This window comes from Chelonia mydas, chromosome 19, assembly GCF_015237465.2.
Source record: "Chelonia mydas isolate rCheMyd1 chromosome 19, rCheMyd1.pri.v2, whole genome shotgun sequence".
In the NCBI taxonomy this organism is placed as follows: domain Eukaryota; kingdom Metazoa; phylum Chordata; order Testudines; family Cheloniidae; genus Chelonia; species Chelonia mydas.
In genome coordinates this window covers 10,555,853-10,575,626 of record NC_051259.2, presented here as the reverse complement: position 1 = coordinate 10,575,626, position 19,774 = coordinate 10,555,853, and the positions used below count along the sequence as shown (strand labels likewise).

Here is a 19,774-nt window from a genome sequence, read left to right as displayed (position 1 = left end):
AGCAGGTTCTTCCCACCCTCGGTGGGGGCCTCGGGGCAGGCTGTGGGCCCAGCTGCTTGGGGATGCCAGCCTAGGCTGAGGTGGGACAGAGCTCCAACGAGGCAGCGCTCCCCTCGGCCTGTCTGAATCCAGCTCATCCAGCAGCCCCTGAGTAGGGGGGGGCAGAAGGTGGCCGTGAGCCCCTCCCGGCCCGCTCACGCCAGCAGCATCAGCCGAAAGCACCAGCCAGGTGGGCACAGATCTTCCCCCAGCCCCGTGGGGTTTATTTTCTGTACAGTCACACAGGGAGAGGCCGGGCCTGTGCCCCGGCAGCTCGGTTCCTCTCTAGTCCGGGCCCGGCAATTCCCAGCCGGGGGGCAGCTGCCTCCTGGCGCGATGGGCTCACCGTCCCCCTGAAGCAGGGGCCGGGTGCGGCGTTCAGAGCCAGCACCGGCGCGAGGGGCTAAGTCCGGGGGGTGAGGTTCGTCCGCAGGGGCAGCAGGGTTTCTATCCACTGGCGGGGCTCTGCCAGCAGCCTCTCCCAGACCTGCCGCTCCTCCTCCGTGGAGTCCATCCACGCCACCGGGAGCCCGTAGCTGCTTCCTGCGGGACGACAAAGCGGCACCCTCAGCGGCTGGGCGCAGGAGGGTCTGAGCCCACCGTAGCCCCTGCTGGGGGGCAGGGGTCTCTCCCACGCACCCCACTCTCCAGCAGGCCCTGCCCTAGGGCACCAGCGGCCAGCCCCACTTCATCCTCTCTGTATCCGCCCACGGCCCCCTTCCCCAGGGCAGGTCTAGGCCAAGCTGTGACTGCCTGGGCAGAGAGTCCTAGCCCCTGCCCTGGATGCAGAAACAGCCTGGCGTTGTGTGCCCCCAGCAGAGGAATCGAGTCGAACAGGGACCGTGGGCACGGCCTAGGCCTAGGCCTGCTGTTCGGGAAATCCCAGAGATGATGAAAGTGCGAGGAGGGGGGTTAGGGAAGCAGCAGGGGCTGGCGCTCTGGGACAGCCTTGGGGCAGGGGTGCCACTCGCCACCCCTGGAACACATACACTGTAGGGCAGAGGTGCCCATGCCAGTACAGCCTAACCCGGCCCCCTGCAGGCGCCACCCTTCCCTGGCACGCAGGACCCGCCTGCCTGCCCCACTCCATGGCCAGGAATGCACCTTGCGTGGCATCACCCGCCGGGCGCCTGCTCACCTGTGCCCAGGCTGAGCCGGATGCCGCCCAGCTGGTGCTTGGAGAAGGTCTCGTGCTCCCAGACGGTGAACTCGGCGCAGGCCTCGCTCAGGTCCTTGGCCTGGAACCCGTCGTACACCATGGTGTGGTTGAACACGGGGCTCAGGCTCCGCTTCACCACCCGCGTCTTCTGGCAGCTCGTCCTGCTGTCGTCGGGCAGGACGTAGCTGGAGGGGGAAGCGCAGCCTGAGGGGGGAGCCCAGGGCACGGGGCCATGACCGGGCACGAGGGGGCTGATGGGTGGTTCCCCTGCACAAGAGCCCAGGGCGTGGGGGTGCAGGAAGAAAGCGGGTCCCCTGCTGCTCTGGCCTGTGAACTGCTGAGGCCAGGGGAGAAGGGGGGGCTCAGAGGTGGGGGGGTGGTGGTGTTAGCGGAGGGGTAGAGGCCCCATACTCCTGTCCCACAATCTCTGCAGCAGAGAGCCTGGCACCACCCTGAGCCCAACTGCAGCGTGGCATGGCTACCGGGCACCCCATACCTCCAGCCTGTCTCCCTCCGCTCCAGCCCTGCCTGCCCCCCTCATGGGCGCAGCCCCCCACCCTTACCACTGAATGAAGGAGTCCAGGGTGCCGCTCCGGCTGGGAATGAGGCTCTGAGCTGCCTTCACCCAGATGTGCAGCTCCCCCGTGGGAGGGAGCCCAGCCCCTGGAAGAGAGGTGAAAGAACAGTGATGGGGGGGCAAGGACCTGTGCAAAGGGGGCGGGGGACACAGCACTCCTCTGGGGTCAGGGCAAGGAGAGCAAGCTCCTCTGGCTGCAGGGGGAGGGGTGAGAACCAGCTATCCTGGCTGTGGGGGGAGAGCCAGCTACACTAGTCTGGGGCCAGGGTGGGGGAGATGACCGCTAATCTGGCCCTGGGCCTGTGGGGGGGAGATCCAGCTCCTCCAGCTGGTGTGCGGAAAAGCAGTTCCCTGGCAGGGCGAGGGGGAGGTCAGCTCCTCCAGTTGCAGGGCGGCACAGAAAGTGCCCCTCCAAAAGTGGCCACATTTTTATTCCTGTGCATGCCCCTGGGGAGGTGAGGGGGGGCACCTGGGCACGGCATCTGCCCTGCCCCAGGGACAGTCCCATTCCAGCCGGGGCCACTAGCTGCCTACCACTGCAGAGCTGAGTAATCCCCAGCTCGGGGTGGGAGCCGGGCTCCCACTCAGGGCTGAGCCCAGTAAATAGAGAGGGACCTGGTAGTCACTGGGTTCACAGATCCTACAGCTCGGGGGCCGGGGGGCGCACTAGCCTGAGGTCCGTGCAGGCGAGGGACATGCCCAGTCTCACCGTCAGTGCCCGCGGGGATGAACTTTAGTGCGAAGAGCAGCTTGCCCCTGCTGCCGAGAAGGTCGGGCAAGACCCGCATCTGACGGGGAAGGAGCAGAAGCAGAGTTAGCAGGAGAGGCCTATGGCTGAGAGCCGCAAGACCAGCTGGGGAGGGGGACACGTGCAACCGGGAAAGACATTGGGCAGCGCCTGTTCTCTGGTCCCGGGGACGGGGTGTGTGTCTTAATTAAAGCACAGCTGGCTTGGGCCCCAGCAAAGCTCCGGGGGCTGGCAGCTGGGGGGCTCGCTCGGCAGGTCACACGCTAATCCCTGGGCCTGAGCGAGGGCAGTGGAGATAACGGGGCAAAGGAGAATCCGGGGCCTGCTGGCCGTCCCTCACCCTGGGCTGCAGGTTGAACCACGCTGGGCCCGTGTTGCTCCAGTCCCAGGAGCTGAGCTCGAGCTCGACCTCCCCCATGAAGAGGTTACGCCCCAAGGAGTCGTGGTGCCAGACGGACAGGTTCAGGATCCGGCCCTGGAGCTCCAGCTGCTCGATCTTGTACTGCAGAGCGACGGCAAGAGAGAAGATGCTGGGAACAATGGTGCCTAGTGGGCAGTGCTCAGGGGCAACCCGGCCCTACACTGCAGCACCCCCCACCCCACCTCCCCAGTGCTGAGTAGATGCCCTTTGGGGTGGGGGGGAATGTACCCCTCCCCCCTGCTTCCCAGGCCAACGCTCAGCCCCATGCAGTCCATGGAAGCTTCACTGCCCAAAGGACCAAGCCTCCAGCAGCTACTGGGGGGCCAGACCCCAACCCCTTCCTAAGAACAACCCCCCTTCCCCAGCCTCCACGGAGCCGCACCTGCCCCCTGCACTGTCCTCCCCTCAGTGCCTCTTAGCCAGAGAGCAGCTCCTGGTCAAGCCCCTCTGGTTTCCGCAGGGGGAAGGGCCCATGCCCTGCCCCAGCCCCCGCCCCCGCCCCCACCCTGCTTACCTTGAGGGTCTCGTTGAAGATGGGGTCCAGGCTCCGCTTTTTGACAGTCGTTTTGCGCTTGCTGTTGGATTTGTCTGGCAGGAGGTAGCTCTTGACATACCTGGAAGCCGGGGAGAGAGGGGCGCACGCTGACCCAGGGCTCCTGGGAGGGTGCGGGGGGCACACGCTGACCCAGGGCTCCCGGGGAGATGGGGGCAGACGCTGACCCAGGCTCCCGGATAGGCATGTACCAGTTCCGTCCCAGTGTAGCTCTGTCAGTTAGGGGCAGTTATCCTGGAGCAGCCCCTAATGTAGACGCAGGTATGCGGCTAACGGACAGCGTACATCTCGTCCAGCTGGACTGCTCTGTGGGATCGTTACACCGGTAGAAGTGTGTCCAGACTACGGGTGTGGCCGTTTTCTCTGGCCCAGCACAGTTAATGGGGGATGGGGGGGGGGCACCTTGGCATTTGCGGCTGGCCATTAGCAGTCTGGGCTGGTGGCTTTCTACAGATCTCATTTCACCCACCACTGACATGCAGCCACCTCTCTGCGGCAGCCAAGCAGCTGTTGAACAGTGCCCAGCACAAGCTGCTAGGCCAGGACAATGGAGGGGAATCCCTTTGAACACCTGAAACTGCAGGCGGGGTCCGGGGCGGGGGGGGAAGAGAGGGAGGCAGGACAGTGCCTGGCCAGGCTGTTACCTTTCACTCCCCAGGCCTGCTGCCCCCTCCCTGAGTCACTGGTCTGTGCAGCCCCAAAGACGCACTCCCTGCTGAATAGCCAGCTCCCATGGGTCCTGTAGCCTCAGCGCCCCTGAGCTGTGTGGGCTGCTCAGGCCTGAAGCAGGCTGGGGAAGCCCCAGAGCTAGGAGGGGGTTAAGGCCCCCCTCCAGCCAGGTCTGGGGGCAGGGCGGGCAGCCAGCCCTGATCGGTGTCTGGGGGTGGGGGTTGCAGGCAACAAAGGGAGGCTGGGGCAGAACAAAGAATCAAGGAGTCCTGATTCTGCGGGGAGCTCTCAGCCTAAGGCCACCTGGTTTCTCAGCTGGGGGGCAGGGAGGGGTTCCCCCAGGGGCAGGACCACCTGGACAGGGCACTCTGACCAACAGGGGCTGTTTGGCTTCCCAGCGCCATGGTGCAGTGGGGTTGGGGGAAGGGCGGAAAGCCCCTGTGACCATGCCCTTGGTCTGGGCATTGGCAGGGCCATCTGAGCCTAAGCACGTCAGGACGGGAGGGCCGAGCCCGCCGGGCCCTGCCCCACCGCGGCACTCACGGGTCCGATCGCTGCTTCTTGGCCTCGGCCAGGTCCCGGCACTGGATGACCTGGATCTGCAGCTCCTTCTTCCTGGCCTCGTACTGCAGGGCGAACTGGATGCAGCCGCGCACCTCCACGTTCCCCACGTCGCTGTCGCTGTACAAACTCATCATGCTGCCACTCAGCTGCAGGTGTGGGAGGGGGTCAGAGCAGGAGGGTCAGACTGGGGAGGGGGGCAGGGAGGGACCCCCCCACAGGCAGAGCAGGTGGAATGCAAGTGGAGACAGGAGGAGAGACGCAGAGGGGTGCCCAAGCTGGGACCACGTTAACGGCCCCTTGAAACACGGCAAAATCCTGCATCATGTGATGGGGACACGGCCTTAAAATCCCCCACCACAGAGCCCAAGGGGCCAAGTGCTGAGCCCACTCCTGACCTACCAGCTGCAGCGACCCGTGCATGGGCAAGGGACTATCAAATGGACAAGCAGAGGCCTGGCACACACCTCAGTAGGCTTCAGAGTACACAGAGGGCCAGCACTCATCCGTCCCGCTCCAGCTGCCAACCAATGACTGGTCGGCAACCAATGACTGGTCGGCAACAGCTCTCCACCCAACCCTTTGCCCCAGTTGCCAACAGCCTTCCACTCCAGCCCACCCCTGGTTTTCATCCCCAGCCCTGGCCCATACCGTGGACGAGCTGAGGCTGGATACAGAGGAGCTCATCAGTTTGTTCACGGGATCCACGCTGTTGCTCTTTGGGGGTGACCCGGCACTGGCTTCCTGGCCGTTTTGAAAGGCCCCGTTACTCTGGGGAACACAAAGCAAACCGGCCCCGAGTGAGCCGTGAACCGGACATGCGCCTCCCCGCACAGCCCCAACCCAGGGACCAGGGCCAAGACAGAGCAATGGCCCAGCCTCCCGACTCCCACACTGCTCCGTGCTGGCCGTTTCAGTAGCCCACGTGCGTGCCGAGCAGGGGCCACCTGGGCATTCCTGACCCCCCGGGGAGAGGGGCCTTCTTGACCCTGCCCGTAGGCCAAGAGCTGGGTCACCGCAGGGCCGGTTCTTGTTTGGAGCGACACTGAGCTCTTTGCCTGAACGGGCTGCAGTGCCCATGCCAGTACAGAGCCAGGCAGGTGTTTCACCCCTGTACCGACCAGCGTCTCCCTGTTTCACCGACGGGGTCGTGGGGTGGGGCAGCCGAAAGCGAAGAACAGCTGGCCGGCCTGGTTAGCACGCGGTGTTTGTAGGGGAACCGGTCTGAGAGGTATAGGACATGGGGGAGATCAGGTGTCCCAGCGGCCGAAGTGAAACTTGTCACCTGAGACGAGGTGGGGGGAGGTCTCCAGGGTAAATCACCCAACACCAAAAACAATGGACACCCCTGAAGCCGGCCGGCGTTGGACTGTCTGGCGTTACAGCGACAAAAGAACCCCAAGGAAAGTCTCTGACTAGGGGACCCCGCGGGTAAGAGACAAGGGGCTGGAACTGATACGAGACGAAGAAAGAGCAAAAGTTGGGCTCCGTTAGGAAGGAACCATTCGATATACTCCTGTAAGGTGGCTCCCGGCGTTCAGGCCTGGCCGAGCACTGCACAGTGAGAAACACCTTCTCCGCCAGGACAGGACCTTGCTATGAAATCCAGGCTCTAGCCTGCGTGTTCGTTTTCCTTTGACCTGTAACCTTGTGCTTCTCGACCCCGAGACCTGTGTTTCTTTGACGCTGACGCTCCACTACAGAAGCACCAGTTTGGGTTTGTGCTAGACCAGGCCAAGTGCCTTGTGCAACGGAGAGCATTGAACTCTGTGAACTGGGGTGCATGGCGTCCCTGGAGGCCGCAGATCGGGGTGCACTGGGGCTGTGCAGAAGACAAGGGAGCAGGAGGGATATATTGTCAGCCTGCACAGGGAGAGCCCAGAGCAGAGCACCGGTGGGCACAGACAGGGCTCCCTCTGGCTATAAGCAGGTGGTGATTCACCCCCGACATCTCAGATAGCCCCGAAAAGTGTCACACGCACCCCTACACAGGGACAGATGTAGCATCCCACCCCCCACCCCGCCCAGTACGGCACAGGGACATCTGCAACTCACCCCCCACAGCAGCCAGCCCCACACGTTGTTGTATGAGCTAAGGAATCTCCTTCGTTAGATATTTTTAAGCCCAGGCTTGACAAAGCCCTGGCTGGGATGATTTAGTTGGGGATTGGTCCTGCTTTGAGCAGGGGGTTGGAGTAGATGACCTCCTGAGGTCCCTTCCAACCCTGATAGTCTATGATTCTATGATGAGCTGCATTTAAAATAACTGTTTTGAAGCCATTTTAAGCTGCTTTAATGCTCTCTTGTGTGGGTGAGTGCCAGCCCGCTTTGCACCAATCAGCAAGTTGTTGTAGGACACCTGGGTTTTTTTCACTGCCCCAGTTATGAGATGGGGAGAATATGTGGCAGGGACCCCAGCCATGACTGGCCCTGTCAGTAAGTGACGCAGGTGGGGATGGAGAGCAGGGATTGGGGGGTGAGGATTTCTGTACTGGGGTTTGTCTAGAACATAAAAAGCCCAGGGGCAACCCCAAGCACCTTCCTACCTGTCCTGTGACGAGGCTGTCCGGGGACGGATCAGTATCCACCTCTTCTTCCTCTGCATTCAGTGGGTAGAACGGATTGGTGCTCTCTGCATTAACAAAGAGGAGGCGTTTGGGTTGCTCTGTGGGACACGAGGTCAGAATACCCCGGGGCCCGCCGCCCACACGCGGGGCACCGGGCCGAGAGACCTACAGGATGGGGACCCTACAACATCCCATTTCCCCATACAATTGCAACAGGCTGCAGGGACATTTACCTGGCTTGCCCTCAGCCTCCTGCTTGCTAGACTGACTTGTGTCCTCCTACAGAGACAAGAAAACTGGTTAAAGAAACAGGCCAGCTCCACTTATATGGGCTCTTTGGGGAAATACATTCTTGTTGGGCTGATCCGCATATGCAAATCACATTAATTACTATCCAAGATCTTCAGACTGTGATGTCGCAGAACTAGGAAGTTCACCAAGTAACAATGACAGCAGCAAAAAAGCAACACACACACACACACACACACACCACTTTCAATATTATGTGTATATTCGAAACAGCTGCCTTGTAAATTTAAATCTGCAGGCTGAGGAAGGTTTGCTCTGGAAGTGCAGTTTATACTCTTCAAAGCAGTGGTCCCCAAACTGTTCACGGTCCCCCCCCCACCCCGCCATCCTTGTCCACATATACACACACCCAAGAGCCAGGGCCAGGAGTGGGGGCCGTAGCTTGGTGGGGAAGGGGGGGCGGACAGGGTAAGGGGGCTGAGGCTGGGGTTGGCTCTGGGACCAGGAGCAGAGCCGTGGCCGGGCCAGGGTCTGGGGCCCAGGCTGGGGGCAGGGCTGGGCCTGGGGCTCTGGGAAGGCTCGGATCCAGATCCGCATCTGAGCCCAGCTCTACTATTAACCCTTTGGAGTCACCCACTGATGGGAAGAATTGTGCTCTCTGGGACTGGCTTCTATTTGATAAACTCCAAAGCCCGCTGGAACGCCTCCATGTATCAGATCACTGTCTTTCCCCACCCACTGCCTTTGGGAGCGGTGGGGAAAGAACCAAGGACATTCAGGGCAAAACCCCTTTTCCTGCAAAGATAATGGAGACTGGCTAAGGAATGAGAGTCTGAAAAGGGCAAGTCAAGGCACAGCCCGCCAGTAACAGTAACTCCAGCGGGTTGGACGTCTGTAGACATTTCTGAGCCTGCTTTTCTGGTTAAATGTGCAGCTTCATATGTTACTTCCACGCAGCCAGGCAGCCCGGCTTTTGCATTTCCCAGCCTCTTGCGATTGTAACCCGGCAGCCCCCACGTCACTGCTTCAGCATTTAACACAAAACGAAGGCCCAGACGCCGACACATGGCCTCGGGCTGCCACCCTGCTCGTGAGCGCCTCACTAGACAAGGGCGGGTCTGCACCAGGGTGGGGGGCAGTAATTCCTGTGAGGACACCTCTAAATTGCCCACGTCACAAGGCGCAACTGACCTGAGCCTCTATGGGATGGGGCAGCTGGTGAGCAGCCTCTTGGGGAAGCCTGCGAGAGGAGAAAACGATTAGTCTTTCTGGACAAGTCTCCAGGCTACCAAGATGTCTGGCTTCCTCCTCCAGGAAGCGGGTGCACCGCCCTGCTCTTCATAGACCCTTCTTCCAAAAGTGAGGCAGCCTCCGGCTGGGGCTGTCCATCCGTCTCTCCCTGCCCCCATTCGCTGGCTTCCCACTTATTTATCTCCCCCTCTGTTTCTGCTTCTTTCCCGCATCCGCCCAGGTGTCTGTTTCAACCTCCCCCCGTCCGCCCCATCCATTTCTCCCTGTCCCCCTAATGGAAGGAAACAGCCAGCTTTACAGTCAGGGAGGATGCAAGCAGCAGCAGGCCCCTCGCTAACCCTGCTCCCAGCCAGTGGAGATTCTCCTTCACCCACAAAACCCTCCCTACACCCCATGAATGAGCCCCTTCCACACTCCTCTCCCTGGGGCCCGAGTCACCGCCTGCAGCCGCTCCCGCTCGCTACCAGCCTACCAAGGCTGCTCCCGTCACGCACACAGCTAAAGGGTGCGTGGCGTCAGGAAACTGACACCCACAAATGCACACTCCTTCCCCTCACACAACTGGAAAGAGGCATGCAGACGCACACACCCACCCGCACACACACACAATTCCTCCTCTCTCCACTTTGGGCCTCTAAGCCAAAAAGCTTCTCACCTGTCCTCAGCATCCGGCACATCAAACGTACCCTCCTCCTCGAATGCTGGCTCACTGATCACCTCCAGGTCCCCCACGCTGGCACTGTGCTTCGGCCCCCGCTCACCTGCTCACAGGGATCATGGAAATTTAAAGGGACTGAAGCAACCTCTCCCCCTCCCTGTCCTGTCCCAGCGTCGGATTCCCTGCTCACTGAAATCGGGGCCTCTAGGGCACGACGTCCCCACGGGACAAAGCCAGGTCCCTCGCCAGCCTCTCGGCAAGCTGCAGCCACTAGATGGGGACAGCCCCACACCAGGGCAGGCTGGCACACAACTGGATGCAGCTGTGAGAGTCAGGACACCTCTGCCATGCTAGCCTGGCAGAGGCTCACGGACATACGGGCAGCTGACCCTGGGATTTCGGGCTGGGCAGCTCACCATTGGTCAGATGCAGACGACTTTCTTTGATCCTGGGCGGGCAGGGCCTCCCCCCGTTTTCAGAATTGCAGCAAGGGCGTGCAACACATGATGGGATTGCTGCGAGGCTCCCTGAGGATTTGACCAGCATGCACCAGCTTAGGCAGCGTTCAGTGCTGGGTCCCTCTCCTCCATCAGGCACCCAGCAGAAGCTCCCCTGAGACCCCAGAGGCCAGACCCTCTCCCAGCTCTTACCTTTGGGTTTCTTCTTCCTGCGGATGGAGGCCCGAACGAGATCAGAACCGAAGTGATTGTGCCGGTGGCGCTTGGAGCGGACCTCGCAGAACCAGTCCCCCGTCAGGATCTTCAGCTGGGTGGGATCAGAAACGGACTCGCGCAGTTTGCTGGGGGCAAGGAGAGGGGGAATGTTTGAGCCACTTCCCGGAAACATACTCGTCCCATCACGGCACCCGGGAGGGACTAGCAACCACAGCCCACTGCTAGTGTCCACCTGCTTCAGATCAGCAGCTGGGCTTCCATTTCCCCCCTACCGTCTGTTCTACCCATCCCCTGTTGGCCAGGAGACATGACCAGTACTCAACGAGGGCTGAACCCCCCCTACAAACACATTAGCTGCCCACAGCCAGCCCCAGGCTCTCCCCCAAGGTCCCACCCGGCCAGCCAACACGCCCCGTAGGCGAACGGTGCAAACTTCCAGAGGGGGATCAGGCCACAGAGTCTGAGCAGCTTAAAGAAACTCGGCAAAGGCAAATCCTTCTGCTTTGCTAAAGCCTTTCCACGGTAAGAATGACACGCCCAGCACCGGCACCCGCTTCTATCCCCTGTACCCCAAACCTCAACGCTTATCCCCCTGTACCCCAGTGCTGATCCCCCTGCACCCCGACGCTGATCCCCTCTCTGCCCCAAACCCTGACACTGACACCCCTGCAGCCCAAAGGTGATCCCCCTATACTCCAATGCTTATCACCCTGCATCCTAATGCTGGTACCCCCATACCCCAAAGCTGATCTCCCTGTACCCCAACACTGGCAACCCCCTGTACCCCAAACCCCAATGCAGATCCCCTGCACCCCAACCCTGATGCCTCCTGTACCCCAAACCCCAATGCTGATCTCCCTGCACCCCAATGCTGGCACCACCTGTACCCTAAACCCCAATGTTGATCCCCCCTGCACCCCAATGTTGATCCCCTCTCTGCTCTGCACCCCAACGCTGGTACCCCCTGTACGCCAAACCCCAATGCTGATCCCCCTGCACCCCAACGCAGATCCCCTCTCTGCCCCAAACCCTGACACTGACACCCCTGCAGCACAAAGGTGATCCCCCTATACTCCAATGCTTATCACCCTGCATCCTAATGCTGGTACCCCCATACCCCAAACCCCAATGCTGATCTCCCTGTACCCCAACACTGGCAACCCCCTGTACCCCAAACCCCAATGCAGATCCCCTGCACCCCAACCCTGATGCCTCCTGTATCCCAAACCCCAATGCTGATCTCCCTGCACCCCAATGCTGGCACCACCTGTACCCTAAACCCCAATGTTGATCCCCCCTGCACCCCAATGTTGATCCCCTCTCTGCTCTGCACCCCAACGCTGGTACCCCCTGTACACCAAACCCCAATGCTGATCCCCCTGCACCCCAACGCAGATCCCCTCTCTGCCCCAAACCCTGACACTGACACCCCTGCAGCACAAAGGTGATCCCCCTATACTCCAATGCTTATCACCCTGCATCCTAATGCTGGTACCCCCATACCCCAAACCCCAATGCTGATCTCCCTGTACCCCAACACTGGCAACCCCCTGTACCCTAAACCCCAATGCAGATCCCCTGCACCCCAACCCTGATGCCTCCTGTATCCCAAACCCCAATGCTCACCCTCCTGTGCCCCAAACCATGATGCTGACTCTGCTGTACCCCAAACCATGACACTGATCGCCCTGCACCCCAAACCGACACCCCGTGCACCCCAAACCCCTACTACCAAACAACAAAACCCAGAAAATTAATCTTAAAAAACCAAACTAACAATCCTCCCTCAAGCAGAGTTTTTAACCTGTAGAGAGAGGAGAGTCAGAGTCTCCAGGAAATCCACTAGGGACTTCTATGCCATGGATTTTACGTGCTCAGACACCAAGGTGACGGGCAGCAGGATAAAATCTTAAGATCACAAACCCCTGTCTACACTCGGACTCCGTCCATCGATGGGAACAAGGTGTCTTTTGAAAGACGTGTTCCCTGATCCCAGCGTGGACCGGGCAGTTGCAGGTTTAACGTGTGTTGGCTGGTCAAAGCGGATCCTAAAAATGAGCCTTTGAACCTCGTGAGGACGCAGCCAAGGTGCCCAGCAGTGAACAAAGTAGAGGGGCCGAGAATATGCACACGCCGTGATACGTGGCTCCTTCTCCCAGCGAGGGCAGAGCGAAGATACCCGCACAACCGCGCCTCCTCACTGCAGAGAGAGGTGGGTCCTTACAGCCAGAGCGCCAGCTCAATGCAAAATCCGAGCGGCACCAAGGCACCTGTAGATTTTACCTCCATGGAGCTAGCTGAGGTTAATCCCAGGTGGGGGGTCTAGTGTTGCCGTTGACTTGGGAGGCAATGTGGCCTAATGGATAGAGCACCAGACTGGATTTAGCAGACCGGGGTGCTATTCCTGGCTCTGCTGCCGGGTGGCTGTGGGCAAGTCACGGCCCCGCTCCGTGCCTCAGTTTCCCCATCTCTACAAAGGGGGATATTGATGCTGATGTCCTTTGTAAATGGCTTTCAGCTCTGCTGATGAGAGCCAGGTATTACTATTTGACACACCAAGGTAAAGACCCCCTGTGAGTTGGGGCCCCAGGGACACAAGCAGGCTTATGTACAATCCCATCTTTCTGCCATGAGGACCTAGCGCTAACCCACCCAGCTCAACGGCTGTGTGGCCGCTCGGCTTCCCGCTGGCTCGGCTCGAGCTTAAGTCAACCGGGGACCCGTTTAAGCCAAAAAGAAATAAGCCGCTCAAACTGGAATGAAAGCCTCCCCGTGGGGGCCTGCCCCAGCTGAACTAACCCCACCGCAGATGCGTGGGCAGACCAGGCGTGCACCCGACAGCATCTCCTGGGCTCACCTGATGCGTCCTTCCTCCAGCACCCTGAGCCGCGAGTCCCTGCTCAGCACCTCCACAATAGCCTCGTGCTCTTCTTCCGTCAAGAAGCTCAGATCGAGCAGCGCATCTGTGTCAATGTCCTGGGCCATGGTGAGGCTGGCTGTGCCCGGGGAGCGGGACTGGTACTGCCCGGGGCAGAGCCACGCCTCTCCCGCGGGGCTCTCCTCCCGACGCACAGCAAGCCCAGGAACAAGCCGCGAGGTCAGCCCTGGCCCCTCAGTCCCAGGTGCCTTCACCCCGTCACTGCCCGCCGCAGAACCAGGGGGATGACGGGCAGCCGTCCGCTAGAGCCATTCTGCCACTTTGCCAGGGCCCAAAGGTAGCAAGGCGCGCCCAACGCGGGGGCGGGGAAGCAGGTGGCAGCCCTCAGCTCCGGTCCGCACCGCTCCGTGGGCCCGTCAGCAGGGCACGCTCCATCTCGACGGCCTGCGGAGACAAGGCCAGAAGAGGTGAGGACCACCCCAGATCCCCTCTTGATGCAGGAGCATGCGGGGAAGGAAGGGGCCTGGGGACCGGTCACCACTTCCCGAACGGGTCTCGGCTTCTGAGGGACCCTGGCAGCAGAACCGGGCAAACCCAGAAGTCAGACACGCTCACTCCGGGTCTCCCATGCGCCCGTGGCTGGGGTGTGCGTGTGCTAACTCCCACAGCCAGCTAACGCCATTCACCTTTCGCTCAGCTGCCAGCAGCCTGGGAGGGGAAGCTGGAGCTGCAGGGTGTGTCTAGGGCCTCTGGCTCAGGTACAGAGCCTGGCGTCCCTGTCCCCAGCCGTTGCTCATCTGCAGCGTCACCCTTGCCCACGCCCCCGCACACGGCCCCCATCTCCCCTCCACTAAACGAGTCTCCAGGAGCCCCAGCAGGTCCATAACAACGTATTGGTCTCGCTGCCAATCAGTAACCCCCCCCGCCGCAGAACGCCCTGCTAGCCGGGAAAGCGAGGCGCGAGTTGCTCAGGCTGTCAGCCCACAGGAGGTCCTGGGCCCCCCACCCGGGCTCAGAATGCCCGAGCATCTGTGGCCCAGCCCTCAGACACCGGGGACGCCCCTCGCAAGGGCTCGCCGGGCCCATTGTGGCCACTCGAAGCCAGGTACGCCCTGACCTTTGCCAGGCTCACCCTGCACGAGCCCGGCCCTGCGGGGGCAGAAGGGTACGTCCGACCTGGCCTTCTGACCCCCTGCAGGCAGATGGCCCCCTCCTGGGGATGGAAGAGCCTCGTAACCGGCACCTGCCGGGCAGATCTGCCAGCAGCAGAGGCCTTCCTCCCCTGCCTCCACCCCACCCACACAAACCAGCAACTTCAACTGCCTGCAGCAAACGCTCCAGCCAGACATCCGGGTGTCGTAACCGCCCCGCTCCGCCGCCTCCCCGCAGGAGGCAACGGGCAGGCGAATCGCCCGCGAGGGGGAAAGCGCAGCCAGCCCAGCCTCAGCCTCGTCCAGCAGGAGGCGCTGTGGGGAACGGGATCGAGGCGCTGGCTCCCAGATAGTTCGGGAGTCTGGCAAAGCAAGAGCTCAGCAGCCCCTGGTCTCCCAGCGGGGATGGACTGTCCAGCCGTCTGCGGCTACAACGGGAGCAGCCACCGAGCCAGATCTGAAGGAAGGACTAACAATAAAACGTCTGGAATTTCTCTGTCCCCTTCCAGGCTAAGATCTTGCTGCACCTCAGCCATCGGTTAGCAGAGCCTCGCCAGGGGTGGGTCTTATTGCAGAGGGAGAAACTGAGGCCCAGAACGGGGCAACAGTTTGCCCCAGAGCAGGAGTGGCGGAGCCAAGAACAGAACCTCGATCTCCTGGGTCACTCACTGTCGCCTTAGCTGCACGGCAGCAGGGTCCCCACAGCGCTGTCCCCACTCAGCTTTCTCCGGACATTCGCAGTACAGGGGATGCGACATGGTGCTGGGCTGGACTCAGGCCTGGAGGAAGGGGATGCAATTCCCACCCTTGTCAGTAGGAGTCACCCCAGCTTGCACCAGGGTTTTATGTGGCCCAAATGGTAAAACCAAGAATCAGCCCAAGAGTAGCACCCTGGAGCCCTGGCCAGCCACATGGGTGAGAGATCCCAGCGCCCGGCGACCCAGTCAGCCCACTCCTGGGTCCCCACTAAATCCACAAGCCAGACGCAGCACAGGAGCCCCTGTCCCTGCCTCTGGGCCAGCCCACTCAACCGTCAGGAGCCAGTCCCCCTCGCAGCCAGCTGTCTCTGTGTTTGCCCAGGGTGTTTGCTCAGAGCGAGCTCTGCCCGTGTTAGAATCATAGAAACATGGAATCATAGAATATCAGGTTGGAAGGGACCTCAGGAGGCCATCTAGTCCAACCCCCTGCCCAGAGCAGGACCAATCCCAACTAAATCATCCCAGCCAGGGCTTTGTCAAGCCTGACCTTAAAAACTTCTAAGGAAGGGGATTCCGGGGCTGCGCCCTGGGGGGTGATGGCCCGGAGAGTGCCAGTCATTCCCAGGGTTTTCCAGGGGGCAGCGGGAAGGGGAACCTTTCCTGGCGCATTAAAGCGCCTCGCTGTATCTTTAAGGGCTGGTGCATTCCCCGGTCGCATTGCAGCACAGCGGCACGACACCAGGGTGAGGGACTTTTCAAGGGCACACGGTAGGGCTGGGGCTTCCCCCTTTGGGGGCCAGAGGGGCATTCAGTCCCCAAGACCGCCCACGTAGGAGCTAGTTGGTGCCAGGTGCAATGGTGGTTTCTGGGATGGGGACAACTGGCCAGCAGGAACTGGACTGAGCCCCCCCAAACTCCTCTTACACAGAGCGCCAAGAGCCAAGCCCTGACTTTGGCTTACCTCCTGGGCTGCAGATGCGCTTGGCTGTTGCCACACAGCAAGCGACCTGCGCAGACCTGTCCCTGCAATTTGCGTTGAGAAAGAGCCTGCCATGACAGGATAGAAGGCGGTTGCAACAGAAGCAGCTTGTGGGGGCTAAGGGGCATCGCCCAGGCTGCTGCGTGCCAGGAAACGGCACGAAGAGGAAACAAGATTGCATGTCACACTGGGGCAGGAAAGGGGCAGCAACAGAGCCAGGCTCCGAATTTGCCCTTGCCAGCGGCCTGGCCTTTGCTCACCCCGCGTGGCCTAGTGGACTGACCATGAGACTAGGAGCCAGAAACCCTCCGAGTTCTTTCCCCCACTTGCCGCGTGACCCTTCCCCTCACTGGGCCCATCTAATCGAGGGCCACGGAGAATGGCCTCTGGCCGCCGGTGGGGCAGAGCTAAGCAGGGCTTCGGGGAGCCAGCCCGGGGGCCAGTCAGAGGGCTTGCTTGCTCCAAGGACTCCAGCTGGCTGACGGGATGCTGCCCAGAGCTGCCAATCAGCTAGGGTCTAGGGTTGGGGGCGGCAAGCGTAATGCAGTGTAAGCCTGGAACCCGGCGTGGAGGTGGAGGCCAGTTGTGGGCAGGCAGCGTGAGGCCCATGGCGGGCCCACACGGGCATAGCGCAGACCAGGCAGGTGCCAGGTGTCCAGCTGCTGGTGGAAGGGTACCAGCTGCGCCGGGGCGGGGGTTGCACCCGTCAGTCTGGGCTCTGTGCCATCCCCAGTCCTGAGCAGCTGGGATTTAACGGGACAGCCAGCGGGGGAGGGAGATTGGGACCAATGCAGCGCCCCTCCCAGAAGGAAAACATTTGCAGAGTCAAAGGAGCAACCCTTGTCACGCAGCGCGCGCCGGGCCCGTGGCACCACCAGGGCACTGAAATGTGCCAGCACCAGCACTACGGCGAGCCCCCCCCGACAACTTACTCCGGGCAAGGACAGTTCCCCCTCTCCGGCTGATGGGGGCTGGGCACTGAGCCAGTACCTAGGGAGGAGCAGGGCTGGAAGCCAGCCCAAACCAGGAATCCAGTGCGGGATTTGCCTTCCACTGGGCCCTGTGCCAGGCAGGGAGGTGCAGCCTGGATTGTTCACCTGGCAGGGGCAGGACCAGGGAGCTGGCATTTCCCCCAGGCGCTGTGTGTGGCCCACCTGGGGGTGGGGAGCAGGGACCACTGGGCAGCCCCAGCATCGCCAGCGGGTCCCTGCGGCCCGCTGCCAGCTGCCAGCGCTCTCCCTGCCCCCATGCCCCACCCTGCTTGCGTGGGGGCGGGGCGGGGGGTGGACAAGGAAAGCAGGAAGCCAGTAGCAGGTCCCAGCCTGCCGCCCCAACCCCGTGCAGGCCCGGGCTGGATGGCACCGGGAAGCGGGCATGCCAGCTGCACCCTCCCTCCAGTGGTGGGGCAGGAGCAGGGCAGGGGAGAGGCCCAACTCCCCCTCCAGCCCCGCTGCCAGGCCGGGGGTCCCCATGGCCGGACCTGAGGCCTCCCTCTCAGAGGGTCATGTCCCCCCACCTCCAGGGCAGAGACCTGGCTTTGATTCCCCTGCCATGCCCCCCTGTCCTCTGGGGCTAGCCAGGAGCTGCCCCTCGGGAGTCCCTGCCAGCCCCCCGGGAGTGGGGGCATCTTTGCCTTGCTCTCACCGGAGCCCGTCACTGCCCCGTCTCTGAGCACACCATAGGGACCTGGTGCCCGCGCTGCCCCCGGGACGAGCCCCAGGGCGGGCTGGGGGCCCTGGGCTCCATGGGCCTCTCCCAGCGGGGAGTCTCCCCTCAGCTCTACACAGGTCCCTCCTGGGCCTCGGGGCGGCCCTGCTCCCCCGGGGAATGGTCCATGGAGGCCCCCACAGAACAGGGGCCCGTCTCCACATCCCCTCAACACACAGCATGCAGCCCCTGCCCTCCCCTTGCACCCCCCCGGCCCCAGACTCACAAGCACCCTCTCTCCATCCCCTACCCCTCGCCCTGTCCCTCCTCCCCATCGGTGGAAGCCCTGGACCTGAAGGATTCCCGGTTATATGGAGCCCCCGGGATTGAGCGACCCGGGAGCTGCAGTCCCACCGGTGCCGAGACAAAAGTCAGGGGAGAGGGTGGGTCCCCCCTGCATAGAGATCCTGGGACAGGTGAAAGCAAAGCCGACCGCAGAGGAGAAGAGTGGCTGACTCCTGGCCCAGCCCACTGCTCCACCTTTCGCCCTTCCAAGACACAGAAGCTGGGGTCTCTGGGAAGAGACCGAACAAACCAAGGCCTTGCCTGCGCTCTCCGGCCGTCCGGGATTTCATGGCACATAGAAAGAGGATGGGGAGGCATGGGCCAGCGGGCTTGGCTGAGCCCTGTTCCCCCACCCCAGAGGTGGCTGCATTTCAGCAGCAAATGAAGCAGTTGGGGCCGGAGCTGGGGAGGCCCAGGGCACCGGCAGCACCTTCTGGAGGAGGTTCCCGCTGTCTTGTTAATTCCACGCAGCTCTCTGCCTCCATGGGCTGCAGGCTGATCTCCACCGCGGGCAGCATCCTGTTTACTGCCTGCTGCAAATGAAGCCCACGCGCCTCTCCTCCAGAGCGGCCGCCCGCTGCACCAGGAATCAAAACAGAGGCTGAGGTCTGACCATCCCGCTAGAGACACGCTCGCTGCGGCTCTGCGGCCGTGCCCGGCTGGGACGCTGGTGGGTGGCGCATACACACACAGAGGGTCTGGGGGTGGGGGAAGCCAGCCCCGTTTGTTTATGAAAGCCGCTCAGTATAGTGCCCCAAATAAAATCGGCTGAACCAGGGAGCGCGGCTCTCCAGCAACACCCACGTACACCCGCGCCCTCGGCCCCGTCGCCATGCGCAGACACCCGAAGCAAACCTGGCGTATGCCCCCCCACCCCACCCCGGCTCCATGCAAACCCGCTCCCGTCCCTCCAGAGCACTGCACTGCGAGCTGAAACACAAACCGCACCCAGAGCACTTCCCAAGCTTGAACGACTCTCGGCCAGGCACCAGGCTCTCTATGCTTCAGCACTGCAATGCGGCCACCTCTGGGGTGAAACGCGGCAGCTGTTTCACAGCACACCCCACCACTAGGTGCACAGAGATATGTACATCCCTGCTTTCCATCCAGTTCTCTGGGTCTTTGTTTTCCACCCTGACCACTTGCCATCGCAGGAGTAGGACCGTGGTCTCCGATCCCAGCCAGAGGACAGCACCCACAGCATGGCAGCTACGCCGACTCCTGCACAAACCCAGTCCCCACCGAAGTGGAGCCTTGGGCCCAGTAAGCCGAGCGCTCCCAACCCCCAGTGACTACGGATCCGCACCCCCCAACTAGACCCCAGCCCCTTTGCCTGGGAGAGCGGCACACCTCCTGCTGACGAGACCAGGGGCTGGGGCTCCAGGTAACCAGGTCCCCTGGCAGTAGCACGGCCAGTGCTCCAGGCAGGAAGGTGGAAGATGGGGTGGGTACCCCTGCCATGCTGCAGAGAAGCAGGGCAGTCTCTGGAGCCAGCTCCCCACCCCCCACCCCGCACACCACAGATTTCCCAAGAGACCAGCCAGGCATTCGTGTCTGAACAGGACCCAGGAGAGGAAATACCTGCCAGCTGGCACCGTGAGGTCAGCTCGAAGCACTGCCTCCCCATACCGACCAGCCACCCCACCGGGACCAGGGGTTCCCCCTCTGCAGGGAAGGGGTGAGGTCCAAGGCCTGCAGGGCATGCAGGAGGGGGTGGCTGCATCATACTCCTGGAGGTTCAGGCTCCCCAAACCCCGCCAATCTTGGCAACAGGTGGAGAGCGCAGGAGGTGCGTTACCTGTCCAGGTGGGCGCCTAGGCTGGAGGGAGGAGAAGGCGGCCAGGTGAGCTGGGGCCTCGCAGGGACCTCTCCAGGGGCCCTGAGCCTCCTCTGGAGGAGCAGAAGTTTGCTCTCTTCCGTCACCCCCACCCCTGCTGTGTTTGCAAAGCT

General features: G+C 62.0%; 1 protein-coding gene across 1 annotated transcript; it reads right to left on the bottom strand.

Moving 5' to 3' along the window:
* Positions 1-242: 242 nt before the first annotated feature.
* SYTL1 (synaptotagmin like 1) lies at positions 243-19,760 on the bottom strand. Its single transcript, XM_037881760.2, has 15 exons — positions 19,623-19,760; positions 12,984-13,448; positions 10,103-10,251; positions 9,450-9,555; positions 8,735-8,783; positions 7,528-7,573; positions 7,274-7,359; positions 5,379-5,498; positions 4,710-4,876; positions 3,459-3,558; positions 2,864-3,025; positions 2,485-2,563; positions 1,762-1,861; positions 1,178-1,383; positions 243-582 (listed from the first exon to the last, which is right to left on the bottom strand). The coding sequence occupies exons 2-15, from the start codon at positions 13,109-13,111 to the stop codon at positions 443-445; spliced, it is 1,638 nt and encodes a 545-aa protein (XP_037737688.1). The 5' UTR covers positions 13,112-13,448; positions 19,623-19,760; the 3' UTR covers positions 243-442.
* Positions 19,761-19,774: the final 14 nt, after the last annotated feature.